Source organism: Musca domestica, unplaced genomic scaffold (assembly GCF_030504385.1).
Source record: "Musca domestica strain aabys unplaced genomic scaffold, Musca_domestica.polishedcontigs.V.1.1 18, whole genome shotgun sequence".
Classification (NCBI taxonomy): domain Eukaryota; kingdom Metazoa; phylum Arthropoda; class Insecta; order Diptera; family Muscidae; genus Musca; species Musca domestica.
In genome coordinates, this window is record NW_026712238.1 from 4,291,351 (window position 1) to 4,317,665 (window position 26,315).

Here is a 26,315-nt window from a genome sequence, read left to right on the forward strand (position 1 = left end):
TTTTAATTGATTATTACTTTTCATTTATTATATATTATTAAAATATTATTATTAATATTATTATATTTATTATTAAAAAGTATTTATTTGACTTGTTTTTTATGTTTTTTTTTTATTTATAAAATACTCATTCATTTTTAAATTTATTAATTTGTTTGTCTTCATTTGTTTTTGCTTTATTGATTTTCATTTTTAATTGATTTATTAATTTTTATTTATTATTAAAAATATATTTTTTAATTATTAATTTATTTTTGTATTTATATTTCTTCATTTTTTATTTATTGCTATGTTTTATTTGTTTTTTTATTATTTATTTAATTTTCGTTTTAATAATTCATTTTTAATATTTTTTATTCTTACTTATTATTTTGTATTATTATTTTTTTATTTATTTTTCAATTCCTCTCTAGTTTATTTATATTTATCTTTTTATTCACAATTTTTAATAATAAGGAAGTTAAAAACAAAAGATATCATTTGGGGGAAGTTAATAATGTATTCCTGTGCACATGTTCTACATTGTAAGCCCTCTAATCTATTGAGAGATTTTACTGACTGACTGCCTCACTGAGCGGCCAAATGTATCGGCTTTAAAAAGATTAACAAGGTGTATTGCTATTTATATATAGGCCAGGAAGCGTGCTGAGCTTTTCGAAATCCGTATTAAAAGTAAGGAAGTACTAGAGTAAGGAAGTTCTAAAGCTCTAAAAATGCATAATGTCCAAAAATTCTACCAATGTTGGTGGCTCAATAATACTTAAAAATAGAATCTGGATTTAGTATCTTTCAAGCCAAAAATGTAGATTTTTTTAAGTATTTCCTAATAATTCAGATAATTCTAAACTATCTAAACTGTCATGACTATGTGTTGAGGGTACTATAAGTTTGATTAGGCCAAAAAGTTTGTAACACCTCGAAATATTGGTCCTGGACATAGGATGTAATATAGGGATCTTCCTATCTCAACTCGGTGATCGATGTCTTCTATCCATGCTATAGGTTGCATTTATGGCCCGGCCCTTAGGTAGGGGTTGGGTTGCATGGCGTTAGAGTTTTGGTTGGATAACTTTTAGAGGGGAAAATGGACCATAACTTTTATAAAAATAGAACATTTTCATTAAACAGTGACGGCGAAATACCAAATACACGTTACTGTCTGATCTGACAGAAATCAAAAAACAAAATATAACAAAATTTAATTTATTTAACGCTGCAAATATTACCTTTTTAATATTCCGACAATATTTTTTAAGTTTAAACCAGCATTTGGGAACCTAAAGCAGAGAATATGGATTTATTATACCCTACTACATTATATGTTGGGGGTATTATAAGTTGGACGGTCATCGGACAATATTTAGCGGAAAAAACAAAAATAACATTTATGTGAAAAAATACGAGAAGTTCCACAAAACCGCGAATATTTTTAATCCCGACGAAATCACAAATATATTAAAAAGCCACTTCTGACTATTGTTGTGATGTTGATAGCCAAGATATCGGGTATATATAGCAAAATAGTTACAGTCTATATGTACAACGAATTGATGATAATTATTCCGATTACAAATCAAGAACCGCTGGACTGATTTTCACAATTATCATCAGTTCGTAATGGTCTCTTTCCAGAAAAGGACAAAGCGATTTTTTTTTTAATTTTTATCAATTTTTTTTTATCGCCTGTGATTTTTTTAAATTTGATTTACAATATTGAATTGCACATTTTCTAAAATTTTCTACACTCCGCAACACTATGTGTTGAATGTATTATATACAGGACGAGGTGAAAAAACTGCAACCAACTTCAGACTGCTGCCATTTCTAAGGCACTAATCCGACAGCTATTAAAATTATTCCATTCCAATTCATTATTTGCTTACAAGCGATATAAGCATTTTGGTGAGAATTTTCCAGAAAAAAGTTATTCGTGATGGAATTCAAGCGTGATAGTGTGATTTCTATCAATTTGGCTGGAAAACCACAAGGGGCTATCGTTAGAGAATTCCAGCATTTAAATGTGAATAAATCTTTTGTGTCTCTTACCATCGCTCGTTACCGTGATACTGGTAGCGTAGCCCGACGTTAAGGAAGTGGACGGAAGAAAACAGCAACATCAGCAGATATGGTGTGAAAAGTAAAGAAGCGACTTGATCGAAACCCGCGTCGCAAAGGCCGAAAAATGGCTAGTAAGCTGAACATATCGCAATATTCCATTTGGCAAATATTGAAAACGAGCTCAGGATAAAGCCATTGAAATTCCTAAAGGTGCACGAACTTATACCGCAACAGAAAGAAAATAGACTCAAAAGAGCTAAAGAATTGCTTGGCTTGACCGAAAGTGGTGAATTGGTGAACCGCCGAATTTCGTTGTCCAGCAGTTTGTAAACAAACAAAATGATCGTGTTTATTTGCCAAAGAGGTCAGCTGAAAATGTGTACCTTCGGTTGGCCACCAGAACTCAAGCACCGGCCATGGTGATGGTGTGGGCCGCCATAATAGCCGATGGTCGCTCTCCGCTCGTATTAATCGACCGTGGTATCAGATATTATCACGAAAATATTCGGGATGGTGTGTAAAAGCCTTGGGCACGCAAACATTTTGGCCGCAGACCTTGGACATTCCAACAGGACTCAGCACCATCGCACTCACCACGAGCCACCCAAGAATGGTTACAAAAAGTGGTTCCTCCCCTCATTTCCAGCGCACAATGACCAACAAAATCTCAGAATACCAAGGTTGGCACTAAAAATATCAAAGTGTTGAACACCTCAAGCAAGCGCTTCGCCGGGAATGGGCCAAAATACCGCAGAGCAACATTCGGGCAGCGTGTGACGGTTTTATTGGCCGTTTGAAGGCCATAATTCGTGCCAAAGGTGACCAATTCGAACAAATCTTAACTTATTCTAAAATTTTGAATTACTGGGATGTGTGAAATTTGAAGATAATCGTGGGCTTATTTCGGATTTTCTGAAAGACATAATTATGCAAAATTTTGAACCGTTGTAGGGGAGGTACCAAAAGGAGTGGTCCGTTCTATCCCTTCTTGTTGCCAGATCTTGTATTGTGATAGAGTTGAGATGTGCGAAATTTTAAGACAATAGGACTCTTATTCCACATTTTATAAAAATGTTCACCCTTGTGGGAAATGTACCTAAAGGAGTGGGCCGAAATATTCCATTTTCGTACCTAGCTTGAAACTGATAAAAATATTAGGATTTTCAAATTGGCTCAAAATTGGGTGAACTTTTCTTTTTCTACAAGTAAAATTATATCCTGCAAAAATATCAACCTTTTGTGAGGGAGGTACCAGAAGTACATCTCCAAACTTGGTCTAAGTTTGACAACAGTGACCTCAATATCGAATTTCAGCTCTGTCCCAACACCCAACAACACATTTTGTTTCATTTTGCACTTTTTGTACTTCGTAGTACGCATTTCTAAAACAACCTCCTTCTCTCAACTGCAGACACCAGTGACAATGACATCCATATGGCATTTCAGGATTTAACTCCTATCCAATAACTCAATACCAAATGTTTGTAGCATTTAGTACTTTTCGTACAAATATAGGATGCATTTCCAAACCACCACAAGATCTCAAACACAGATACCATCAGTAATCGAAATATCAAATTTCAGAATTTTATCTCTTCCTTTCACCCAATACCAAATGTAGTACTATTCAGTACTTTTCGTTCAATTATAGTACAAATTTCCGAAACCAACTGAATATGGCCACACATGAACAGCGACCCCTAATACAAAATTTCTGTTTTCAAGCATTTTCTATTTAACCAATATCGAATTGCACCAAATATAGTAATATTTAGTTCTTTTCGTGCCCTTATAGTACACATTTCCAAAACCACCCATTTGACACAAGCCTACATCCAATAAGGACCCCAACACGAAATTTCAAAATTCCACCTTCACCCGTTCAACCTCAACCAAACTGTTCCAAATTTAGTTCGCACACTTATTAAACTTTTTCAGAACCACCATTACATATCAAAAATACTTCCCAACCTTGATTTTTAAAATTTTAGCTCTATCCGTTCTCATAATAACAAATGGTGTTCATTTAGAAGTTAAGTACCATTTAAGAAATGTTCACAACCTCAAAGTTCTAATTAAAAAAAAAAACCCTGCACTCCATCAGTGACTCTCATTCTAAATTTCCGAATTCTAGGTCATACTGTTTGTCCAATACAATGTGTTATTTTTTTAGTACATTTTAGGATTTTTAGCACACTTTTACCATGGATTTCCAAACACCCAGTCTCAATACACGCCTGCACAGTAAGTCGGATCTCTTGCAGAATTTCAATTCAATTCTGGGCTTTGAATATCATCCAGTCTGCCAGTTATTTCACCACTATTTTATGAATATAGATGAGATAAATAGATAGATAGAATATTGATAGATAAAGATAAAATAGATAAAAAAAATATATAATAGATAAAATAATTAAATAAATTAAAGTCTGTAATATTAGATTTGCTTTACAATTTTATTTCAGTATTAATTTAATACACAAACGTTAATGTGATAACATTTTTATGTTGCGATTGAATTAACCTTGTCTTCTACCGCCCTTGGCTTTGCCTTTTCCCTTACCTTTGCCTTTACCTTTCTTGCCTTTGCCTTTTCCCTTAGCTTTGCCTCTACCCTTCTTGGGCTTGCCTTTTCCCTTGGCCTTGCCTCTGCCCTTACCTCTGCCCTTACCTCTACCCTTACCTCTGCCCTTACCTCTGCCCTTGCCTTTTCCTTTCTGGGGCTTGCCCTTGCTGGGTTTAGCTGGTTTCTGTGGAGGAGCGGGGGCTGGAGCTTGGCTCTCTTCGGCTGGGGCTGAGTCTTCGTCAGTAGGTGCTACAGCACCGTCATCTTCAGTTGGTTCGTCTTCAGGAGCAGCTTCTTCAGGAGAAGGTTCCTCGGGAGCAGCTTCTTCAGGAACAGGTTCTTCAGGGGCAGCTTCTTCAGGAGCAGCTTCTTCAGGAGCAGGTTCTTCAGGAGCAGGTTCTTCCGGAGCAGCTTCTTCATCTTCGGGAGCAGCTTCTTCATCTTCGGGAGCAGCTTCTTCATCTTCAGGGGCAGCTTCTTCCTCGGCAGCAGAGGTGGGTTCTTCAGGAGTGCTGGCATCTTCAGTAGTTGCTACATCACCTGTTGCTGCATCGTCCTGAGCAACAGCCACACCCAATATGGCCAACAACAAGCCCAATAGAAGGAATATCTTAAAGAATTTCATGTTTAGCAGCTAGTTCGGCTTTGAAGAAACAACTAACTTCTGATAGCAAGTTCCTACAAGTTGGCGATATTTATGCCTACTTAGTTGTTTAGTTTAGTTATAATTGTCAAAAAATAAATAAATAGAAAAGCAATGCGTCAATCTGCAGATGTTTTGGTTGTGAAAATATTTGAAGTAAAAATAGACAATTCTATAGAAATACTATTTCGACCCATTTTTTTGGTAAATACTCTTGATTATTGAAGTATAAGAATTGAGGTAAAAATTCTAACGGAAGTTCGGTATCTTTTGGTAATATTTATATTTATTTAATATTTTTTAATTGTTCTCCAACGCCATTTATTTAAAAACCTTGAATAATCCAAAACAATGTCTTGGGCTTAACTGTTATTTGGAGTGTTGAGTGTTTGTACGTTTAAACTTTTAAGCTTTATGTGGACATAACATCCAAAGAAGTGCTTTCACTACTGGAAAGCTTTATATTTAAAGGGAAGAAATTTTATTGCATTCTAGAAAAAACTCTGTTGAAATATATAAATTTTAACCAGTAAGGAAAGGTTAAAAAAACTGGCTGGGCCGGGGAATTTATGTGAAGTAGATCATACAACTATGAAGCAAATACCATTGCTATAGTGCATGATACGACTTCGGTAAGGAATATATTGCAGCACTAGATACCGGACCGAGTTTAACCATATGGCAAAATTCGGTTAAATATGAAAAAATCTATTCAAGTTGGGCTGATATTACATATATGGGGAGCAATATCCGTAAAATCGGATGAACATATATATCAAAGCTATATAGGTATCTATAGCTATATAGGAAGTTTTCCGATGCCCGGTATCAAAAGTCATCAAAGCTATATCTATATCTGAAAAGATTTTAACTAAAATTTGAAGCACTTGATTTTAGGCCGCAATCCGTCGGAAGAGTTAAAATTCAGCACATTTGGGCTGATAATGGACTATTGATAATGGACTATTATTCACAATTAACCCGAAATCGTTTGAAGATATATATGGGAGCTATATCCAAATTTTAGCCGTTCTCGATAAAATTTGGCAAAGTTATTTCCAATCTCTATAAGATATATGGTACCAAATATCATTTTTATCGGATGCACATTTCGAATGTAAACGACTTCAACACCAAATCGGATGATACATATATATGGGAGCTATAACTATATCTGAACCGATTTTCATCAAATTTGATGTACTTTCCTTCAGACTGAATTCGGTCGGATGTGCCAAAATTTAGGTCATTTGGATTGATATTGGTCATTTGGTGCACAATTAACCTGAAATCGGTTAAAGATATATATGGGAGCTATATCCAAATCTGAACCGATCTTGATACAACTTAGCAGAGGTATTTCTGGGCTGTAACTGATATCTGATACCAAACATCATTCTTGTGGGCTGCAAACTACGAATGTGAGGGATTTAAACACCAAATCGGATGAAACATATACATGGGAGCTATAGCTACATCTGAACCGATTTTCTCCAAAATTAATGTACTTGCTTCTAGACTGAATTCGGTTGGATGTGCCCAAAATTCAGGTCTTTCGGACTGATATTGGCCATTTGTGCACAATTAAATCAAAATCGGTGGAAGATTTATGTTAGCTATATTTAAATCTGATACGATTATCACCAATTTAAATAGGGTTCTTCCTTGAGCCCAACAAATATTGTTTTAAAAATTTCATTTCAATCGGATAATAAATGCGACCAGCATTTTGTTCACAACAAGACAAGACAAACTTACAGGCACAAATCGACTCAGAACGTTATTCTATGAAGATCCTCAAAAGTATATGGGTCTATCTCGCTTCTTTCTCAATGTTACAAACAAATAAACAAATACATAATACCCTTACACTATGTGGTGTAGGGTATAAAAGTGTTCGTTATATAATATGATAACACCGTGCAACACAAAACAAGTAAAAAACAGCAATGTTCGGCCGGGTCGAACATTCTGAAGGGACTTGAAATTTTCCAAAAAAAAAAAAAAAAACCGTCGAAGGAAAACCTCTATATGGGGGCTATACGAACACGTGGTCCTTCATAAGTCATTTTTGTCACAGCCTATACGATATAGCCCATCTTCACACTTATCCTGCCAGCAGACAAAAGACTGATATGTGCAAAATTCTGAAAGCGCGTCACATATAATGTTCGGTTTGGTTTACAAAGAGACAGACTTGCTACTGCCGGGAGCTTTCTAGGGGGTAGTTAGTGATTTTCTGAATCATTTTCAGTCCACCGACTAACAAAATCGTTTGCTTGGAATACATTTTTCATGACTAGCTCTTATTAAATTGAGTAGACGTAATTTATCTACACAACGGCTTCGATTCGTTATTTCGCAGGAGCTCGGCTCACTGTTCCGCAGGAGCTTTCTGGGTCTTGGTCACATTTTTCAAATATTTTGGCCCTTATTAGGCATCTTTTTTTCTAAAAAAAAGTTGTCAATGTAAGTCACTGTTTCGGAGTAGCACCCATATAAAGGTACCTCCCGATTTTACCTATTTCGATTGTCTTGACCACATTTTCCAATCGATTTTGCGGAAAATATGGGCATAAAGGCGAAACTTTTTTTATGATATTAAGACTATTTAGGGGGTAGAAAATCATCTTACAAAATAATTTCAACTTGGGTATACAGGGTGAGATAAAAAACTGGAACAAAGTCAAACGTCATAATTTTTACGTTTTTTTTTTCTACATTTTATTGAATGAAAGCAAAAAATATCGGAAGATGCATCAAATTCTAGGATAAGTTTAGATTTGTTCGAATTGGTCACCTTTGGCACGAATTGTGGTCTTCACATGGCCAATGAAACCGTCACACGCTGCCCGAATGTTTCTCTGCGGTATTTTGGTGATCGACACTTTGGTATTTTTTAGTGCCAACCTTGCTTTCTAAAATATTCCAGTCACTATAGTTCAACGGATTGGTATCCGGAGAATTTGGTGGCCATTGTGCGCTGGAAATGAAGCGAGGAACTTCATTTCGTAACCATTTTTGGGTGGCGCGTGCTGATTGCGATGGTGCTGAGTCTTGTTAGAATGTCCAAGGTCTGCGACCAAAATGATTGCGTGCCCAAGGCTGTAATCACTCCAGAATATTTTAATATATTTATTCATTTCTTCTCATGCCACGGTCGATTTATACGAGCGGAGAGCGACCATCGGCTGTTATGGCGGCCCACACCATCACCATGGCCGGCGCTTGGTGGCCAACTGAAAGTGCACATTTTCAGCTGACCTCTTTGGCAAGTTGACACGATCATTTTATTTGTTTACAATCTCTGGACAATAAATGTTTTCTCATCGGAGGAAACCAAATTCGGTAGTTCACCACTTTCGGCCAAGCGAAGCAATTTTTTAGCTCTTTTGAGTCTATTTTCTCTCTGTTGCGATGTAAGTTCTTGCACATTTTGGAATATCAATGGCTTTATTCCGAGCTCTTTTTTTAATAATTGCCGAATGGAATATTGAGATATGTTCAAGCCATTTTTCGTCCACTGCGACACAGGTTTCGATCTATTCGCTTCTTTACTTTTCGAACCATTTCTGCTGATATTGCTGTTTTTTTTTCGTTCACTTCCTTGACGTCGGACTACGCTACCAGTATCACGGCAACGAGCGATGATACGAGACACAAAAAATTTATCCACATATAAATGCTGGAGTGCTCTAACGATAGCCATTTGTGGTTTTCCAGCCAAAAATAAAAAAATCACACTATCAAGATTGAATTCCATCTCGAATAACTTTTTTTCTGGAAAATTCTCATCAAAATGATTTTGTAAGCTTGTAAACAATATAATGAGCTATCACCGGAATAATTTTAACATCTGTCGGACGAGTGGCTTAGAAATGACAGCAGTCTGAAGTTGGTTGCAGTTTTGTCATCTCATTCTGTATTCCATTCTGATTCTCCCACCCAATTTCAAGTTTTCAGCTCTATCCGTTCATATACTACCAAGTGTTACCATATTAAAAGTTCAGTGCAAATTTAGGATTTTTCGTAATCTTTGGTACATTTATTCTCCACTCCATCAGTGACTATCATTCCAAATTTCAGAATTCTAGGTCATCCTGTTTGTCCAATGCAAATTATTCAATTTTTAGTACATTTTTACGTATTTTTTGTACCCTTTTCGTGCGAATTTCCAAAAACACAGCCTTATATCACGCCTACGCATCTAGTTTGGCTCTCATGCAAAATTTCAAAATTCTAGCTTCAGCCGGTTCATCTGGGCGTGGATTATAGTTCAGTTAGTCAGATATGTCACTTCTCTGTTATATATTTACACATATTTACAGATTTACAAATAGCACTGAGCCGCACCGAACCAAAACCATAAATTTAGCCGCCATTCCGAACCATGTTTCGAAGTGAAGTGTGAACCCCTGATATGAACCAACTCAAATCGGCACCCCTGGCGAAAATATTAAATTGTGCATGTTTTTGATGTTAATTAATTATCCTGTAAATTATGAATGTTTTAATTATCAATATTTAATATTTATTTTGCATCATAAAAATATATTAAATAATTAAAAAATATTACAAATCACAAAAGATATTCCATTTTATTCGCATCTGTTATTCTCACAACTTAATGTTATTTTTAACAAAGAAAAGAAAACTGAAACCCTTTAAAAAAGCAGACTTTCGTCCCAATTTCTGCGAATTTCAAGGCAACGGCGAATTGGGCCATTAGACACGTGTACAAAATAACGGGTTATAGAACTGTACTGTATTAACTAGAAACCGAATAATGATAATACAAATATTTAATTAAATTCCGAAACAAAGCTTAGAAACCACATTTCTGTTTTGCAGACATATCTTTTCGTTATTGTTTTGTTTGTTTTAAAACGCGCAAATATTTTCACAGACATAAAGCTTTGAAATTCTTGAAACGAAGTTATTGTTTTGATAAAATATATTTTTTGGGAAATCTAGAAACGTACGTCGGCAAATGTTTGTGATTGGTGGTTTTGAAGAAGAAGCATATGGAATTCAAATAAATATGGCTGAATATGGCCAAAGTTGATCACACATCAATTGTTTCTGCAACATGAAACTATTTGGCATATTCTTGTTATTCACTTTGCTTCTTCTGACTTGGGCAGCACCCTTGCCTGAGGAAGAAAATACTCTTCCAGCTGCTGAACCTTCAACTGATCCTTCCAGTGCGGAGCCAGTAGTGGATGACGATGCCGAAGCTCCTGTCGAAGAAGAGGAGGCTCCAGTAGATGAAGCTCCAGAAGAGGAAGCCCCAGAAGAGGAAGCTCCAGAAGAGGAGGCTCCAGTAGAGGAAGCTCCAGAAGAGGAGGCTCCAGTAGAGGAAGCTCCAGAAGATGAGGCTCCAGAAGAGCAGGCTCCAGTAGAGGAAGCTCCAGAAGAGGAGGCTCCAGTAGAGGAAGCTCCAGAAGAGGAGGCTCCAGTGGAGGAAGCTCCAGAAGAGGAGGCTCCAGTGGAGGAAACCCCAGAAGAGGAGGCTCCAGTAGAGGAAGCCCCCGAAGAGGAGGCTCCAGTAGAGGAAGCTCCAGAAGAGGAAGCTCCAGAAGAGGAAGCTGAAACACCAACTGATGTCATTGAACCACCAACCGATGTTGAAGAACCAGCCACCGACGATTCAGAGACACCACCAGAAAAGCCAAACAAAAAACCCAAGAAGCCTAAGAAGCCAAAGAAGGCCAAGAAACCAAAGAAGGCCAAGAAGGCCAAGAAACCCAAGAAGCCTAAGAAGCCAAAGAAGCCCAAGATGCCCAAGAAGGCAAAGAAAGCCAAGAAACAGGGATAAATTGATTTGAAATCCAAATAACTTTTTTTTTGCTTTGGTGTGAAGATACAACGAATATTTAACGAAACATTAATATTTTATGACAAGGTTCAAAACTTTTTTTCAAAATAAATTTCAAATAAATAAATGCAGTTAAAAATATAAATTCTCTGTAATAACTACGCATACAAAATATAAAATAATTACAGAAAAAATCAGAACATTATGAAAGTAGAGCTAAAATGGAAAACTGTGCATCGGTGCATTGAATTAGACATCTAAGTTATAGGTATAAATATGAAGACTTTTTGTCAACAAATGTAAACCTAAAAAAAGTTTCCAAGGGGTCTTTTTGGTTCTTTTTTGAAAACTAGTTTTTCCCTTCAAACGACATCGTAACAGGTCAAAGGTTGTTTGCAATAAATCCCAAAAGTCATAGGAAATTTTGCATAAAATAGTTTTTTGTCTGCAGGCAGATCAAGTTCGATGATGGGCTATATCACCCACGATATCGTACAGCCCCCATACTAAGGTATCCTCCGATATTCGGTATTTTGATTATTATAGCCAAATTTTTTCAATGAAATTGTCTGAAAATTCACAAAGGGAGGTCCTTCTGAGTACTATACCCCCTGAAAGAGTATTGTCTATATAAGTCCATAATATCGTATATCCCACATACAATGGTACCTCCACATGTTCGGTATTTTAACGATTCGTATTTAGAACTCATAATGGGTACTACTGTCTATGGCCCACGTCTCCGTATAGCCTCCATATGACGGTACCTCCCAATATTCGGTATTTTGATGTTGATGAATGATCAAATTTCATATTTAGAGTTCGAAATGGAAACTATAGTCTCTGACAGAAAATTGTCTACACAGGTCCATGCCTTCGTATAGGCCACATATACAGGTTGAAATGAAAAAACTGCAACCAAATTCGGACTGCATTTCTAAGCCACTCGTCCGACAGCTGTTAAAATTATTCCAGTGACAGCTCATTATATTGTTTACAAGAGCACAAAAGCATTTTGGTGAGAATTTTCCTGAACAAAATTATTCGTGGTGGAATTCAAGCGTGATAGTGTGATTTCTTTATATTTGGCGAGAAAACCAGAAGTATCTACAGTTAAAACACTCCAGCATTTAAATGTGAATAATTCTTTTGTGTCTCGTAGCATCACTCGTTACCGTGATACTGGTAGCGTAACTCGACATCAAGGAAGTGGACGGAAGAAAACAACAACAACAGCAGAAATGGTTCGAAAAGTAAAGGAGCGACATGATCGAAATCCGCGTCGCAGTGGCTTAAAAATGATTCGTTAGCTGAACATATCGCAATATTCCATCCGGTAAATATTGAACAAGTAAAAAAACATTAAGTTCGGCCGGGCCAAACTTTTAATACCCTCCACCCTAGGGTAAAAGAACATTAGAAAAAATGTGGCAAAAAACATTAAAATGCCGAATATCGGGAGGTACCGTTATATGGGGGCTACACCAACACGTGCACCTATAATTACAATGTTTCGCCACACGAGCTAGGACCCATTATGACCCACAAATACCAACTTTTACACAAATCAGTGAAAAAATGTGGCATAAATCATCAAAATACCGAATATCGGGAGGTACCGTTATATGGGGACTATACCAGAACGTGGACCTATACATGCAATGTTTTGCTACACGCTCAGGGACCCGTTGTGACCTACAAATACCAATTTTCAGACAAATCCGTGAAAAAATGTGGCATAAATCATCAAAATACCGAATATCGGTAGGTACCGTTATATGGGGGCTATACCAAAACGTGGACCTATACATGCAATGTTTTGCCACACGCTCAGGGACCCATTATGACCCACAAATACCAACTTTTACACAAATCAGTGAAAAAATGTGGCATAAATCATCAAAATACCGAATATCGGTGGGTACCGTTATATGGGGGCTATACCAAAACGTGGACCTATACATGCAATGTTTTGCCACACGCTCAGGGACCCGTCATGACCTACAAATACCAATTTTCAGACAAATCCGTGAAAAAATGTGGCATAAATCATCAAAATACCGAATATCGGTAGGTACCGTTATATGGGGGCTATACCAAAACGTGGACCTATACATGCAATGTTTTGCCACACGCTCAGGGACCCGTCATGACCTACAAATACCAATTTTCAGACAAATCCGTGAAAAAATGTGGCATAAATCATCAAAATACCGAATATCGGTGGGTACCGTTATATGGGGGCTATACCAAAACGTGGACCTATACATGCAATGTTTTGCCACACGCTCAGGGACCCGTCATGACCTACAAATACCAATTTTCAGATAAATCCGTGAAAAAATGTGGCATAAATCATCAAAATACCGAATATCGGGAGGTACCGTTATATGGGGACTATACCAGAACGTGGACCGATATATTTCATTTTCAATACCAACCATCCTAGGGACAATACACACACTTGTGCCAAATTTCAAAGGTCTACGTCAAATAATGTGGGCTCTATCGTGATTTCAACAGACAGACAGACAGACGGACAGACAGACAGACAGACAGACGGACAGACAGACAGACAGACGGACATCGCTAAATCGTCTTAGAATTTTATGCTGATTATGAATATATATACTTTATGGGGTCTACGACGAATATTTAGAGGTGTTACAAACGGAATGACAAAGTTAATATACCCTCCTACCCATGGTGGAGGGTATAAAAATGAGGTGGGGGTAAAGCCATTGAATTTCCAAAAGGTGCAAGAACTTAGACCGCCAGCGAAAGAAAATAGACTCAAAAGAGCTAAAGAGTTGCTTCGCCTGGCCGAAAGTGGTGAACTGCCGAATTCGGCTTTCACCGACGTTGTTCAGCTGTTTGTAAACAAAAACAAATGAAATGAAATGATCGTTTGTACTTGCCAAAGAGGTCAGCTGAAAATGTACACCTTCGGTTACCCACCAAAACTCAAGCGCCGGTCATGGTGATGGTGTGGGCCGCCTTAATAGCCGATGGTCGCTCTCCGCCCGTATTAATCGACCGCGGCATCAGAATAAATGCCGAATTTTATCGCGAAAATAATCTTGAGGGTGTATTAGAGCCTTGGGCACTCGCCACCATCGCACTTAACACGCGCCACCCAAGAATATTGCAAGATGAGGTTCCTCGCTTCATTTCCAGCACACAATGACCACTAAAATCTTCGGATACCAATTCGTTGGACTATTGCGTCTTTAATATTTTGAAAAGCAAGGTTGGCACTAAAACATACCAAAGTGTTAATCACCACAATCAAGCACTTCGCCGGGAATGGGTCATAATACCGCAGACCAACATTCGTGCAGCGTGTGACGGTTTCATTGGCCGTTTGAAGGTCATAATTCGAACAAATCTAAACTTATTCTAAAATTGGTGCTATTTCCGACAGTTTTTGCTGTCATTCAATAAAATTAAAAAAAAAAAAAAAATGTAAAAGTTATGGCGCTCGACTTTGTTGCAGTTTTTTTATTTCACCCTGTAGATCGACTCACCTCGGCGAGATGCTTCCTATGTCGGGTACCAAGATTTCGATGTATTACATAATTGTTGGCTCAATGAAACTTAAAATATCCTCAACACATAGCGCTGTAGGGTATAAACAGTCTAGAAATACCTTTGCCGAATTTTTTTGGAATCAGTTGAGATTATATATAAAGGGCCAATTAGTGCTTCTTTCGTGAATAATAAAACTTATCTGGTGTCTGATTTGAGTCAATTACTGAGTTTTTTTTTTTTTTTTTTTTTTTTGTAAAAGGGCAAGGAGTTCACATTTTATATTTTACAAAAATTTCAGAAAAGGATACTTTGAAGGATACGATGCTGTACGATTTCAAAAAAAGTTAAGCTTCACGCATTCACGAACTCCCTACATAAACGTTACGGGTGGAGACCCTTTAATATATTCATTGGCTCATAACTTAACAATGGAATTATTAGAATGAGAAAATTTAAACTCAATTTTAATTGTTTTTAATTATTAATTAATGATTGCAATTAATTCAAATCTTTTTGTTCACGTTTTTTCCATAATTGTATTAAATGGGTAAACAAAACCATATAATATTGAACAAATTAAAATTCAATAAAAAAAAGTCCCTATTTACCTTAAACAAATTATTTATTATTGCTCTAAACAATTGGAAATATGTAAAACATTGTTTTTATATTTGTTTCAATTTTTCTATGCATTGAAATTGAATTCAATTTTTCTGGGTCCCTACAAACCATAGAAATTTTGAATTTACAGTTTCAATTCGGAATGAGTTTTTAATTTGAATAAATACTGCTAACGAATTTGATCAAATGACACTTTGCGACGAAGTCCTTACCTGGAGTAATAAGACTATAAAATTATCGGCATGAAGTTCCCGCAATTATTTTTATTCGTTATAATTGCTTTCGCCGCCATAAGTCAGTTAGCGGAAGCAGCTGAAGATGACGCCTCAGAAAGCAGTAGTATAGCACCATCCACTGAAGCATCTTCCACAGAAGCTTCGGAAAGTACAACTGAGAGTACCACGCCATTGGATACAAGTTCAGCTGCAACAGAAGAACCGACTACGGAAAATACCACAACAGATGCAACAACGGAAGAAGGATCAACACCTGCCGAAGAAAGTACCACTCCAACTCCAGAAGATAGTAGCTCAACGCCTGCTGAGGAAAGTTCCACTGCAGCTCCCGATGAGAGTAACTCAACGCCTGCTGAAGAAAGTACCACTGAAGTACCCGCTAGTACCGAAGCTCCAGACGAAGAAGAAAAACCAGAAGAAACTCCTGATGAGGAGGCTGCTGACGAAGGCGAAGATGACCCTGAAACGAAGGATGATACTGCTGAGGAAAGTGAAGATACTGCTGAGGAAGATGAGGAATCAACAACACCTGCTTCAGAGCAATCAACAACAGGAAAACCTACAGAAATGACGACAGAATCCGGCGAGGAGGAATCTACGGAATTGACAACGGAATCCTCAGAGAAAACAACCGAGGCACAAGAAGAGGATGCTGCGGATGAGAGCACTTCCACAACCACAGCAGAAACTAGTTCCACTGAAGCTACCTCCACCGATTCATCTACAACTGAAGATAGTACAACAGAAGCTAGCTCAACGGAAGCTATTTCAAGCACAGCTGAGGATAGTACAAGTGAAGGTAGTTCAACAGAAGTTACTTCAACTGAAGCAACCTCAACCGAAGCTACTTCAACCGAAGCTACCTCAACCGAGGCTTCTTCAACCGAAGTTACTTCAACTGAAACTGCTGCCACCGAAGCTATTTCAACTGAAGCTGACGAAACTACTACACCCGCACCAACACCACCAACGAAGCCACCAAAAAAACCAACTCCGAAGCCAAAACCAAAACCAAAGCCGCCAGTGAAAAAACCAAACAAAAAGAAACCAAAGAAAAAACCGGCTAAAAAACCAAACAAAAAGTCGAAGAACAAACCCAAGAAGAAGGCGAAGAAACCGAAAAAGAAGCCAGCCAAAAAACCAGAGAAACCCAAGGCCAAGAAGCTCAATAAGAATAAGAAGAAGCCCGATGCAAAAAAGGCACCTAAGGCGGAACCAAGGAAAACCATTGTACAGGAGATATTTTCAATTTTCTTTTGAATCATCACGAATAGGTTGAGAAAAATTAAACAACATTCCTTTGCTGTTATATATCCGATAAGGATATTTTTGAAAATTAAATTTTAATTATTTACATAAAAGTAGCACAGGGCCTCTATTCTTTTACTATGAAAGCGGGATGTGAAAATTTTTATAAAGGAATGAAATGTAAAATCGAACATTTTATAAAGGAAATATTTTTAATTTCATATTTTCGTAGAACAAGAATCCAGCCCCAGTTTTTTTTTTATCGAATTTTGAATTATCAAACTATTTTTTCTTCACATTAAATATTTTGGAGCCTTTTTAAATAACATAAGAAAACTTATGGGAAACACAAGGGCTATTCAAATATGGGAAGCAGAATCACTTGAAACTATGAACAAGGAACATATGTCGAATAAATTTAAAATAAGTTTTGAAAGTTAAGCAAGTTTTGCGAAAGATATATATCCTCAGGTCACGAGATCTTATAAGCCAAAATCCATCCTTCTTGGGCTAATATTACACATTTGTGAAAATACATATTGGAGCTATATCTTGGCCACCTGTCAGCAATATCAATGGGGTTCGTCAATAATTTGTGCAAAATTCTATGTAGATCGGAAAATTAGAGAGGGATTTTATGGCGATCACTAAAAATTAAATTAGCAAATTCCCTGTACCCCTGTGTGGTATGGCGTCTTAAAAAAGATAAATTATGCTGTGTGTTATCTTGGACCCCCATATTTTTCTCATTATTATAGGGGTCTATATAGCAGGAAGTGGACTAACATTGAATATTTTTGCTAGGAGTAATGGAAAAAAAAAACGCCTAAAACACGAAAATCAGGATATACCGTTATATGGGGTTATACCGAAATGTATACCGATATATGTTATTTTCAATATCAAACCCTCCACCATAGTACGACTATGTCGATTTAACGATGTCCATCCATCCATTCGACCGTCGGTGGAAATCACTCTAGCTCCCGAACGAAATAAAGTAGGCTGATAAAATTTTACTCAAATGTATATTATGTCTGCAGGACTTTTGGTATTGAAAATGGGCAATGTAGGTCCACGTTTTGGTATAGCCCCCATATATCAGTACCTTCCGATATTCATTTGCTACATTATTTAACGGAATTATTTCAAATTTAGTACTTGAAGTTCGTAATGGGTGCTACAACCTATGGAAGAAAATTGTCTGTGCAGGTCCACGTCTTCTTATAGCCCCCCATATAACGGTACTTCCCGATTTTCGGTATTTTGATGATTTTAGCGACATTATTCACCGAAATTGTTTCAAATTTGGTGTTTGAAGTTCGTAATGAATACTACAGCCTATGACAGATATATAAGGGTACCTCCCTATTTTCGGAATTTTGACGATTTCAGCAAATTAATCAACGAATTTTTTTCAAATTTTTGTGTTTGAAGTTCGTAATGAATACCACAGCCTATGGCAGAAAATTGTCAGTGCAGGTCCCCGTTTTGATGTAGCCCCCATATAATGGTACCTCCCTATATTCGGTATTTTAATGATTTTAGCTACATTACTCACCATTTGTTTTTTCAAGTTTCGCATTCGAGTATTGTAGGGTTTATGACAAAAGTTGCCCATGCAGGTCTACGTAGTCGTATAGACCCTAATATAACGGCTATATCCGGTATTTTTAAGATTTTAACAGAATTTTCACGGATTTTATTTATTTATTTATTTTTTTTTTTTTTTTTGTTCCAAATGGTGGAGGGTATACAAAGTTCGGCCCGACCGAACTAACAGCTTGTTTACTTGTTTCAAGTGATATAGTACTGATTCAAGTATAAGAATTGGCTAGGTTTTAACAAAAGATCGGAAGATTCTCTCTTGTGCATGAGGTAAATTATTTTTATTTATTTGTTTATTTATTTATTATTTTTTTATAATTTTGGTCTAGCAGAAGAAGTGAACCGATTTTTCACATCTCTGAACTCGATCTAAGTTTTATAATAATATTACGATGCACGAAGTTTGGACCAAATTGGATACTGCTTTCAAGAGTTATTGTGCGCACCAGTTAGCCTGGCAGACAGAAAGACAGAAGGAAGGAAGGACACCGCTAAATTGGCTTCAAAATGGATTTGGTTCAAAGAGATGTAGGGTTTAAAGTCGTTTTTTCGATTAGGCATATTTTGCCCATTACATATGAGCCATATGGCTAAGGGAATAAAACGTTATCAAAATAGTAGCCTAGGATTTTTATATGCCCATATAGAAAAAATTGTTCAAAAAACGTATTCTTGATGCATATTATGCACAAGATGCCAAATAAAATAGTATTGCCTCGTTTCAAAATATACGCCTGAAAGTAGACTTTAATAGTAATGCATACAAATTTACTAGCACCAGAGATGGAAATCGCTATTTGTAGGTTGATATGTGAATATGCATAAATGTAATTGTTTGTCGGTTTGTTAGTATATAAATTTATGTAGATATTAGCTGAACTTTGGGCGCTTCGTTACTTATTTCGTCAAACGTACATTTTTTTGCTATTGGTGAGATTCGAGGTAGAAATACACATGAACCTATATACTTCCCGTAATAATCGTAGTCTCAATTAAATTGTTGTGTACTTTGTTAAGTTAGAATTTTAGACCAAACTTCACTGAAATTTGACATGCAGGAATTGGCAGGAAAAATGTACATAGAAAGTATATGAATCGATATCAATATAATTTGACAAATTTATTTGTAGACCAAATTCCGTCACATATTCCAGATTCCATTGAAATCAGAAATTTATAGCATGTGTGGTGCGTCAAATACATAAACTCGGCCGAAAATATATATTGTAATTATATTCAAATCTGAACCGATTTCAGTAGAATTTTGTAAATTTATTTTTGTTTAAAATTCCATCACATATTCTAACTTTGAAGACTGTATACATAATTTCTTTCGGAGCAACCTCCGGTTCAGATGCTATATTTTTAGTTCATATATGTATACAGGGTGAGATAAAAAAACTACAACAAAGTCAAACGCTTATGAGCCATTTTCGGACACTGTGACGCGGTGTCGATCAAGTCGCTTCTTTACTTTTCGAACCATTACTGCTGATATTGCATAAGGAGCGTTGGTACGAGGCACAAAAGATTTATTCACATTTAAATGCTGAAGTGCTCTAAGAATGGCGACTTGTGGTTTTCCAGCCAAATATAAAGAAATCACACTATCACGCTTGAATTCCATCACGGATAACTTGTTTCTGGAAAATTCTCACTAAAAGGCTTTTGTATGCTTGTAAACAATATAATGAGCTGTCATAGGAATCATTTTAACTGCTTTCGGACGAGTGACTTAGAAATGACACCAGTATGAAGTTGGTTGCAGTTTTTTTCATCTAACGCTGTATATCCTATGTTACTTTCAGGCGATGTTAAAATATGTCTGGAAATTTTCAGGAAAATCTGTTCAGCAGTTTTTGAGTCTATAAATTACAAAAAATCGAACGTACAAACATTTTCCTCTTTTCTAGGTATGGAAGAAACTAAAAACATACACGCATTTTGACTCATGCCACTTGTCATATTTAATACATTTCCTCAAGGCAAATATAAATCAGTTTATTCACCTATAAGTACTTATTCGCTTAAAGTCCATAACAAAGGGTAATATTACTACTATTTGCACTCATAAACAATTGATTTGGCACTCCACCTATTTGCGGACTAATAACCTGTTAAAATATTTGCTTTCGATTTTGTATAATCACATTTTTTAAAATAAATGAAAATCATAATAGCCTTAATATAAATAACAGTAGGTGAGCCATGGCTCATTGATTATTTCTTTAATTAATTTATTAAATTAATATGAAATTCAGCTTCGTATTTTTATGTGTCGTCTTCTGTGTCATGACCATAGGTCAAACAGGCTTTGCAAAACCAGTGCCCGTGGATGATGTATCCCAAGATGTAGACGAAACTAAGGAAGAAAATCCTACGGAAGGTGCTGGTGAAGACAACGAAGGAACTGAAGAAAATAAGGATGTCCCAGCTCCAGAGGGGAGCAATGATGATTCAGCTGCGGAAAGCAAAGATTCTACAGCTGAAAAAAGCAAGAATGACCCAAATGATGACAATAAGGAAGTTCCAACTCCAGACGAAGAAAGCAATGATAATCCAGAGGAAGAAAACAAGGATGCATTAAATGAAGGAAGTGAAGGTGATAAGTCAGATGAATGTAAAGATAATCCAGCCCCAGAAGAAAGCAACGGTTATCCATCTGAAGAAAGCCAAGATTCTCCAGTGGATGAAAATGAAGATGATACAACTGAAGACAATGATCCACAAGAAAACAAAGATGATCCAGCAACAGAAGAAAGCAACCATACTCCCGCCGAAGAAAATCAAGATTCTGAAGCTTCAGAAGAAAGCAAAGATGATCCAGCCGAAGAAAGTAATAATGCTCCAGTTAAAAAAAGTGAAGATGCTCCGGCTGAAGAAGATAAAAAAGACGATATTCAAAAAGAGGGACATAAATCAAAAGACATTTCAACTCCAATGGAAGAAAAGGCTAAAAAGGAAAAGAAGAAAAAACCGATCAAGAGTAAATCGTCTCCCAAAAACAAACCAATCAATCCCCTGGATAAATTCAATCCTTCTAAAGTTGGAGCTTTAGTTCTGGCAAATGGAGCTGCGAAATTTACCGACTTTATTTCCAGTATGATCGATATACTTGTATAATCTGAATTTTGTTGCTATTGTCAAAAATGTAAATTCATTTATATACAACATTAACTTTATTTTTTTTATTCGGCGTCTTGGTCCAGGTTCAACCGAAATGAGATCAGACGAATTACACGTTCAAGAGAAAATGAGGATTTTCGGGTGAATATATTAAGTCCTTCAAAGGCATTTAATATAAAAATATAAATATTTCATAGACTTAGAGCTTACCTTTTTATGATTTGAGAATAATGGCTACATCGAAATAATGAACTTTGACCCCACTTTTTTGGATGAAATCCGTTTCAGGTTATTTTAAGTAGGATAGACTTAGGAGATGGGGAGTATCGGTCCAATCCTCGCACCTTACCCTTAATTTAATTACCTTAAAATTTACAAAAAAAAAAATTAAACGGCAATAATTTCTGGACATTTGAAGTAGGATATACCTCGAAGAATTGTCAAAGAACCTAGAATTTGGTTTAAGCTTCGCATATCATAATATGTAATATTTCTTGTCATAAATTGTCAATTAAAAAAAAAAGAAACAATTATTTTTTATAATTCGAAAAGAGCATCCGATTTGACTCAAATCGTCTTTTATATTTCCACCTTCGTCACAAAATATAAATCACATTTTTATATATTTCATTTTTTAGTAATTTTTTTCCAATATTTCTGCAACCCCTTCGCCCTCCTCCGAAAAAAAAAACACATTTAAAAAGCATGTATTTTTTAATATTTTTCATGTTTTCATGTATTTGAAAAAAATTATTTAGTTTTTTTACTGCAGTTTTCTTTTCGGATTTTTTTTTTATAATTATGCATAATTTTATAATTTATTTATAACAATAATAACTAAATTACTTTTTTGGTTTTGGGCTTCTTTTGTCTTTTTTTATTATTTTATAATATTTTTTTTTTGGTTTTTTTCTCATTTTTTTAATTCGTAGTCTGTGGTGTGGACAAAAATTTGTTTTAATTTGTTTTTATTAGTTTTTATTTAAAAAATAAATATATAAGAATATAAGAAACAATTTATGTTAATGTATGAATTGTAACGTTTAATATTTGGGGAAACTGAATCAAGGTAGTTGCAAGGAATTTAGTTAAAGAATTTAAAGGAATTTTAACAAAGCATTTTCAAGATAAATTTCTATATTTTCTATATTTCTACTCGGATCATCGAGTAAGGAGGAAAATAAACACTTTTAAAATGAAAACCCCAAGGACTTTTTCGTAGTGAACTCGATAGATTACTCTTAAATTTCTTTTGCGGACATCTTCTCGGTCCTAAAAGAGTTAAAAACAGCGAGCTATCAAAGGACAGCCAAAGGTTTTATGAATTTGTCATTGGTAGTCATTTAATTTTTTTTCTGTCAAATTTAGTTAACGGGCGAAATTTGAAACTTAGATCTTCTTCTTCTAAGATAACTAGTACAAATGTTAAAATTAGAGGATACTTCTTCAGATTCAACATATGAACCAATCAGAAGCTGACAATCATGTTACTCCTTTTCACTGGGCTAAATTTGTCTAGTTAGAAATTGGATGAAGATATAGAAAGGAACACTGTTCTAAGAGAAATATATCCAAATCTGAACCGATATCCATAAAACTTAGCAGAGGTATTTCTATTCTGTATATAATAGTTGGCACCAAATATCGTTGATGTATCGAGTTTTTTTACGGGTGTAAGGGAGTAAAATACAAATTCGAATAAAAGCAAATCCGACTTAGATATATATTGGAGCTATATCCAAATCTGTACCGATCTCGATAAAATTTGGGAAAGGAATTTTTGTGCTGTTTTTGAAATATTTTCCCAAATATCGTTTTTATATTGATCAAATTTGACATACTCATTTCGAGGCTTAAACTGGTCGTCTATTCAAAATTTCATTTGGGCTGATATTACACATTTGGTGCACAATGCAAGACAAATGTTCTGCCACCGCAACGAGAACCCAATAGGAACTTTAAACACAAATTTTTAGACAAATTCGTGGAAAAATTTTGCAAAAATTACCAAAATACCGAATATCGGGAGACACCGTTATGTGGGGGCTATACGAAAACGTGGACCTATACATACAGTGTTTCGCCACCGGAGCTAGAAGCCATTATGACAAACAACTACCAATTTTTAGACAAATCTGTGAACGAATGTGCAAAAATCGTCAATATACCGAATGTAGGGAGGTACTGTTAAATTGGACTAAACAAAAACGTGGACCTATCTATACATACAATGTATCGGCAACGGAGCTAGAACCCATTACGAACTACAAGTACCAATGTCTAGTCAAATCCGTTAAAAAAGCTGGCAAAACTATCAAATTTCCGAATATCAGATTATATGGGGACTACAGGGTGAGATGAAAAAACTGCAATAAACTTCAGACTGCTGTTGTGTCTAAGCCACTCGTCCGAAAGCTTTTAAACCTTTTCCTATTACAGCTCATTATATTGTTTACATGCGTACAAAAGCATTTTGGTGAGAATTTTAAAGAAAAAAGAGTTATTCGTGATGGAATTCAAGCGTGATAGTGTGATTTCTTTATATTTGGCTGAAAAACCAAAAGTGGCTATTTAATGTGAATAAATCTTTTGTGTCTCGTACCATCGCTCGTTACCGTAGTACTGGTAGCGTAGACCGACGTTAAGGAAGTGGACGGAAGAAAGCAGCAACATCTGCAGAAGTGGTTCGAAAAGTAAAGAAGCAACTTGATGGAAATCCGCATCGCAGTAGCCGAAAAATGACTCGTGAGCTGAAAATATCGCAATACTCCATTCGGCAAATATTGAAAAATGAGCTCGGGGTAAAGCCATTGAGATTCCAAAAAGTATAAGATCTTCCACTTACACAACAACCGAAAGAAAATATGCTCAAATGAGCTAAAGAGTTGCTCCGCTTGGCCGAAAGTGGTGAACTGCCGAATTTTGGTTTTTCCGATGAGAAAACATTCGTTATCCAGCAGTTTGTAAACAAACAAAATGATCGTGTTTACTTGCCAAAGAAGTCAGCTGAAAATGTGCACCTTCGGTTGGCCAACAGAACTCAAGCACCGGCCATGGTGATGGTGTGGGCCGACATAACAGCCGATGCAGAATATTTTCGCGAAAATAATCTGGAGGTTGTATTAAAGCCTTGGGCACGTAAACATTTTGGTCGCAGACCTTGGACACTCCAGCGCACAATGGCCACCCAAATCTCCGGATGCAACTCCGTTGAACTATTGTGTCTGGAGTATTTTGGAAAGCAAGGTTGGCACTAAAATATATCAAAGTTTCGATCACCTTAAGCAAGAGCTTCCCCGGGAATGGGCCAAAAAACCGCAGGGCAAAATTCGTGCAGCGTGGATTTCATTGGCCGTTTGAAGCCCATAATTCGTGCCAAAGGTTAGCAATTGGAACAAATCTAAACCTATTCTAAAATTTGATACTATTTCCGACATTTTTTGATTTCATTCAATAAAATTTAAAAAAATGTAAAAATTATGGCATTTAACTTTGTTGCAGTTTTTTTTATCTCACCCTGTATATACTTTATGGAGTCTATGACAAATATTTAGGGATATGACAAACGAAATTGCAAAGTTAATATACCTTCCTTTCCAAGGTGGAGGGTATACAAAAATGAAGGTGCACTCACTTGATCGGAAAGATGCGACTAAGATATTCAATTCAACTGCAAGGGTCGAAGCATTTTCATTCATTGAGAACCCGAAATGCTCAAATACATTAGGGCATTTATATACTTAAAAATGTTTTAAAATACTTTATATCGCTAGCTATGAGAGGAATGCCATACAGTGAAACCGTATTATTCCGCAAAAGAATTTAAAATGCTGAAAACTTTAAACATATCAGACTCATTCGGTGGACGAATGCTAGGAGACAGCATTGTATGGAGCTATACCCAAATGCGGAGCGCTTCATACAATAAGTTTTTGCAATTTTGAATAATTTTTTATTAAAATTTTTCGATTCTTTAATACTTTTCACAGTTCAATCTACCATCTTTGCTGATGCGGCTACCTGTGTTATTTTATTATGGGGTTAAGTTAGTGGGGGGAATATTTAAGCAATTATTAAATATATCTTTTTTCAAAAAATCGATGCTTTTACATGTCACCTTGATTCAGTTTCCATAAATATTTGTTAAATATTTTGTTGTTGTTGTAGAGAAGTAGAAAACGAAAAACATATGTTTTGCCTATTACACTATTCCTTTTTCGCTTCGATCTCGTTTAGCAATAACATGAAGAATCATTTTTTTCTATTTTCCATATTTTCTTCTTTGGGAAATTTGTAATATATTGTTCTTTTGTTATTGTTGTTGCTCTTGCCTTTTCCATACATTTTGGGTTTGGATTTCGTTTGACTGTCAACTGTGGTGTGAGTTATTGTAAATTGGGTTTTCTGTTGTTGTTTATTTTGTTTGTTTCTTTCTCTTCATCTTTTGTTTTGTTGGTTTTAGTTTATTATAATAATTTGTTGTTTGTTTTGGTAAAAAATCGTTTGGTTTTCTTCTTCATTTATTAAATGTTTTCTTTGTTTCTTTTGGTTTTAATAGAAATAAATTATAATAATTATTATATTTTTTTATTATTATTATAAATTGTTTAACTACACTCTGTTTTGGTTTGGTTATGATTTTACGAGTTCGGTTCTGGGTTTTTTGTTTCATTTTTTTTTTTTTTTTTCATTTCTTAAGGGTTCTAGTTTTTGTTTTTAAATACGTATTTACAAATCTCAGCTTCAACAAAGTAATAAAATAATGAGATAAAAGAAAAAAAGTACGCATTTCAGTTAAATTCAAAAATCGTATTTTTTTTTTTTTGGTTTTTCAACTTTTCAATTTAAGCGATTGAGTTT

General features: G+C 35.7%; 3 protein-coding genes across 3 annotated transcripts; 2 read left to right on the forward strand and 1 right to left on the reverse strand.

Moving 5' to 3' along the window:
• Positions 1-4,577: 4,577 nt before the first annotated feature.
• Positions 4,578-5,249, reverse strand: LOC101888551 (cell surface glycoprotein 1). The gene has a single exon (XM_059120817.1). It carries the CDS (start codon positions 5,247-5,249, stop codon positions 4,578-4,580), a length of 672 nt encoding a protein of 223 aa, XP_058976800.1.
• Positions 5,250-10,321: 5,072 nt separating this feature from the next.
• On the forward strand, positions 10,322-16,863 carry LOC101888730 (fibrous sheath CABYR-binding protein-like). Its single transcript, XM_059120818.1, has 2 exons — positions 10,322-11,083; positions 15,463-16,863. The coding sequence occupies exons 1-2, from the start codon at positions 10,357-10,359 to the stop codon at positions 16,731-16,733; spliced, it is 1,998 nt and encodes a 665-aa protein (XP_058976801.1). The 5' UTR covers positions 10,322-10,356; the 3' UTR covers positions 16,734-16,863.
• Positions 16,864-20,621: 3,758 nt separating this feature from the next.
• LOC101887878 (46 kDa FK506-binding nuclear protein-like) lies at positions 20,622-21,452 on the forward strand. Its single transcript, XM_005175578.1, has one exon. It carries the CDS (start codon positions 20,622-20,624, stop codon positions 21,450-21,452), a length of 831 nt encoding a protein of 276 aa, XP_005175635.1.
• Positions 21,453-26,315: the final 4,863 nt, after the last annotated feature.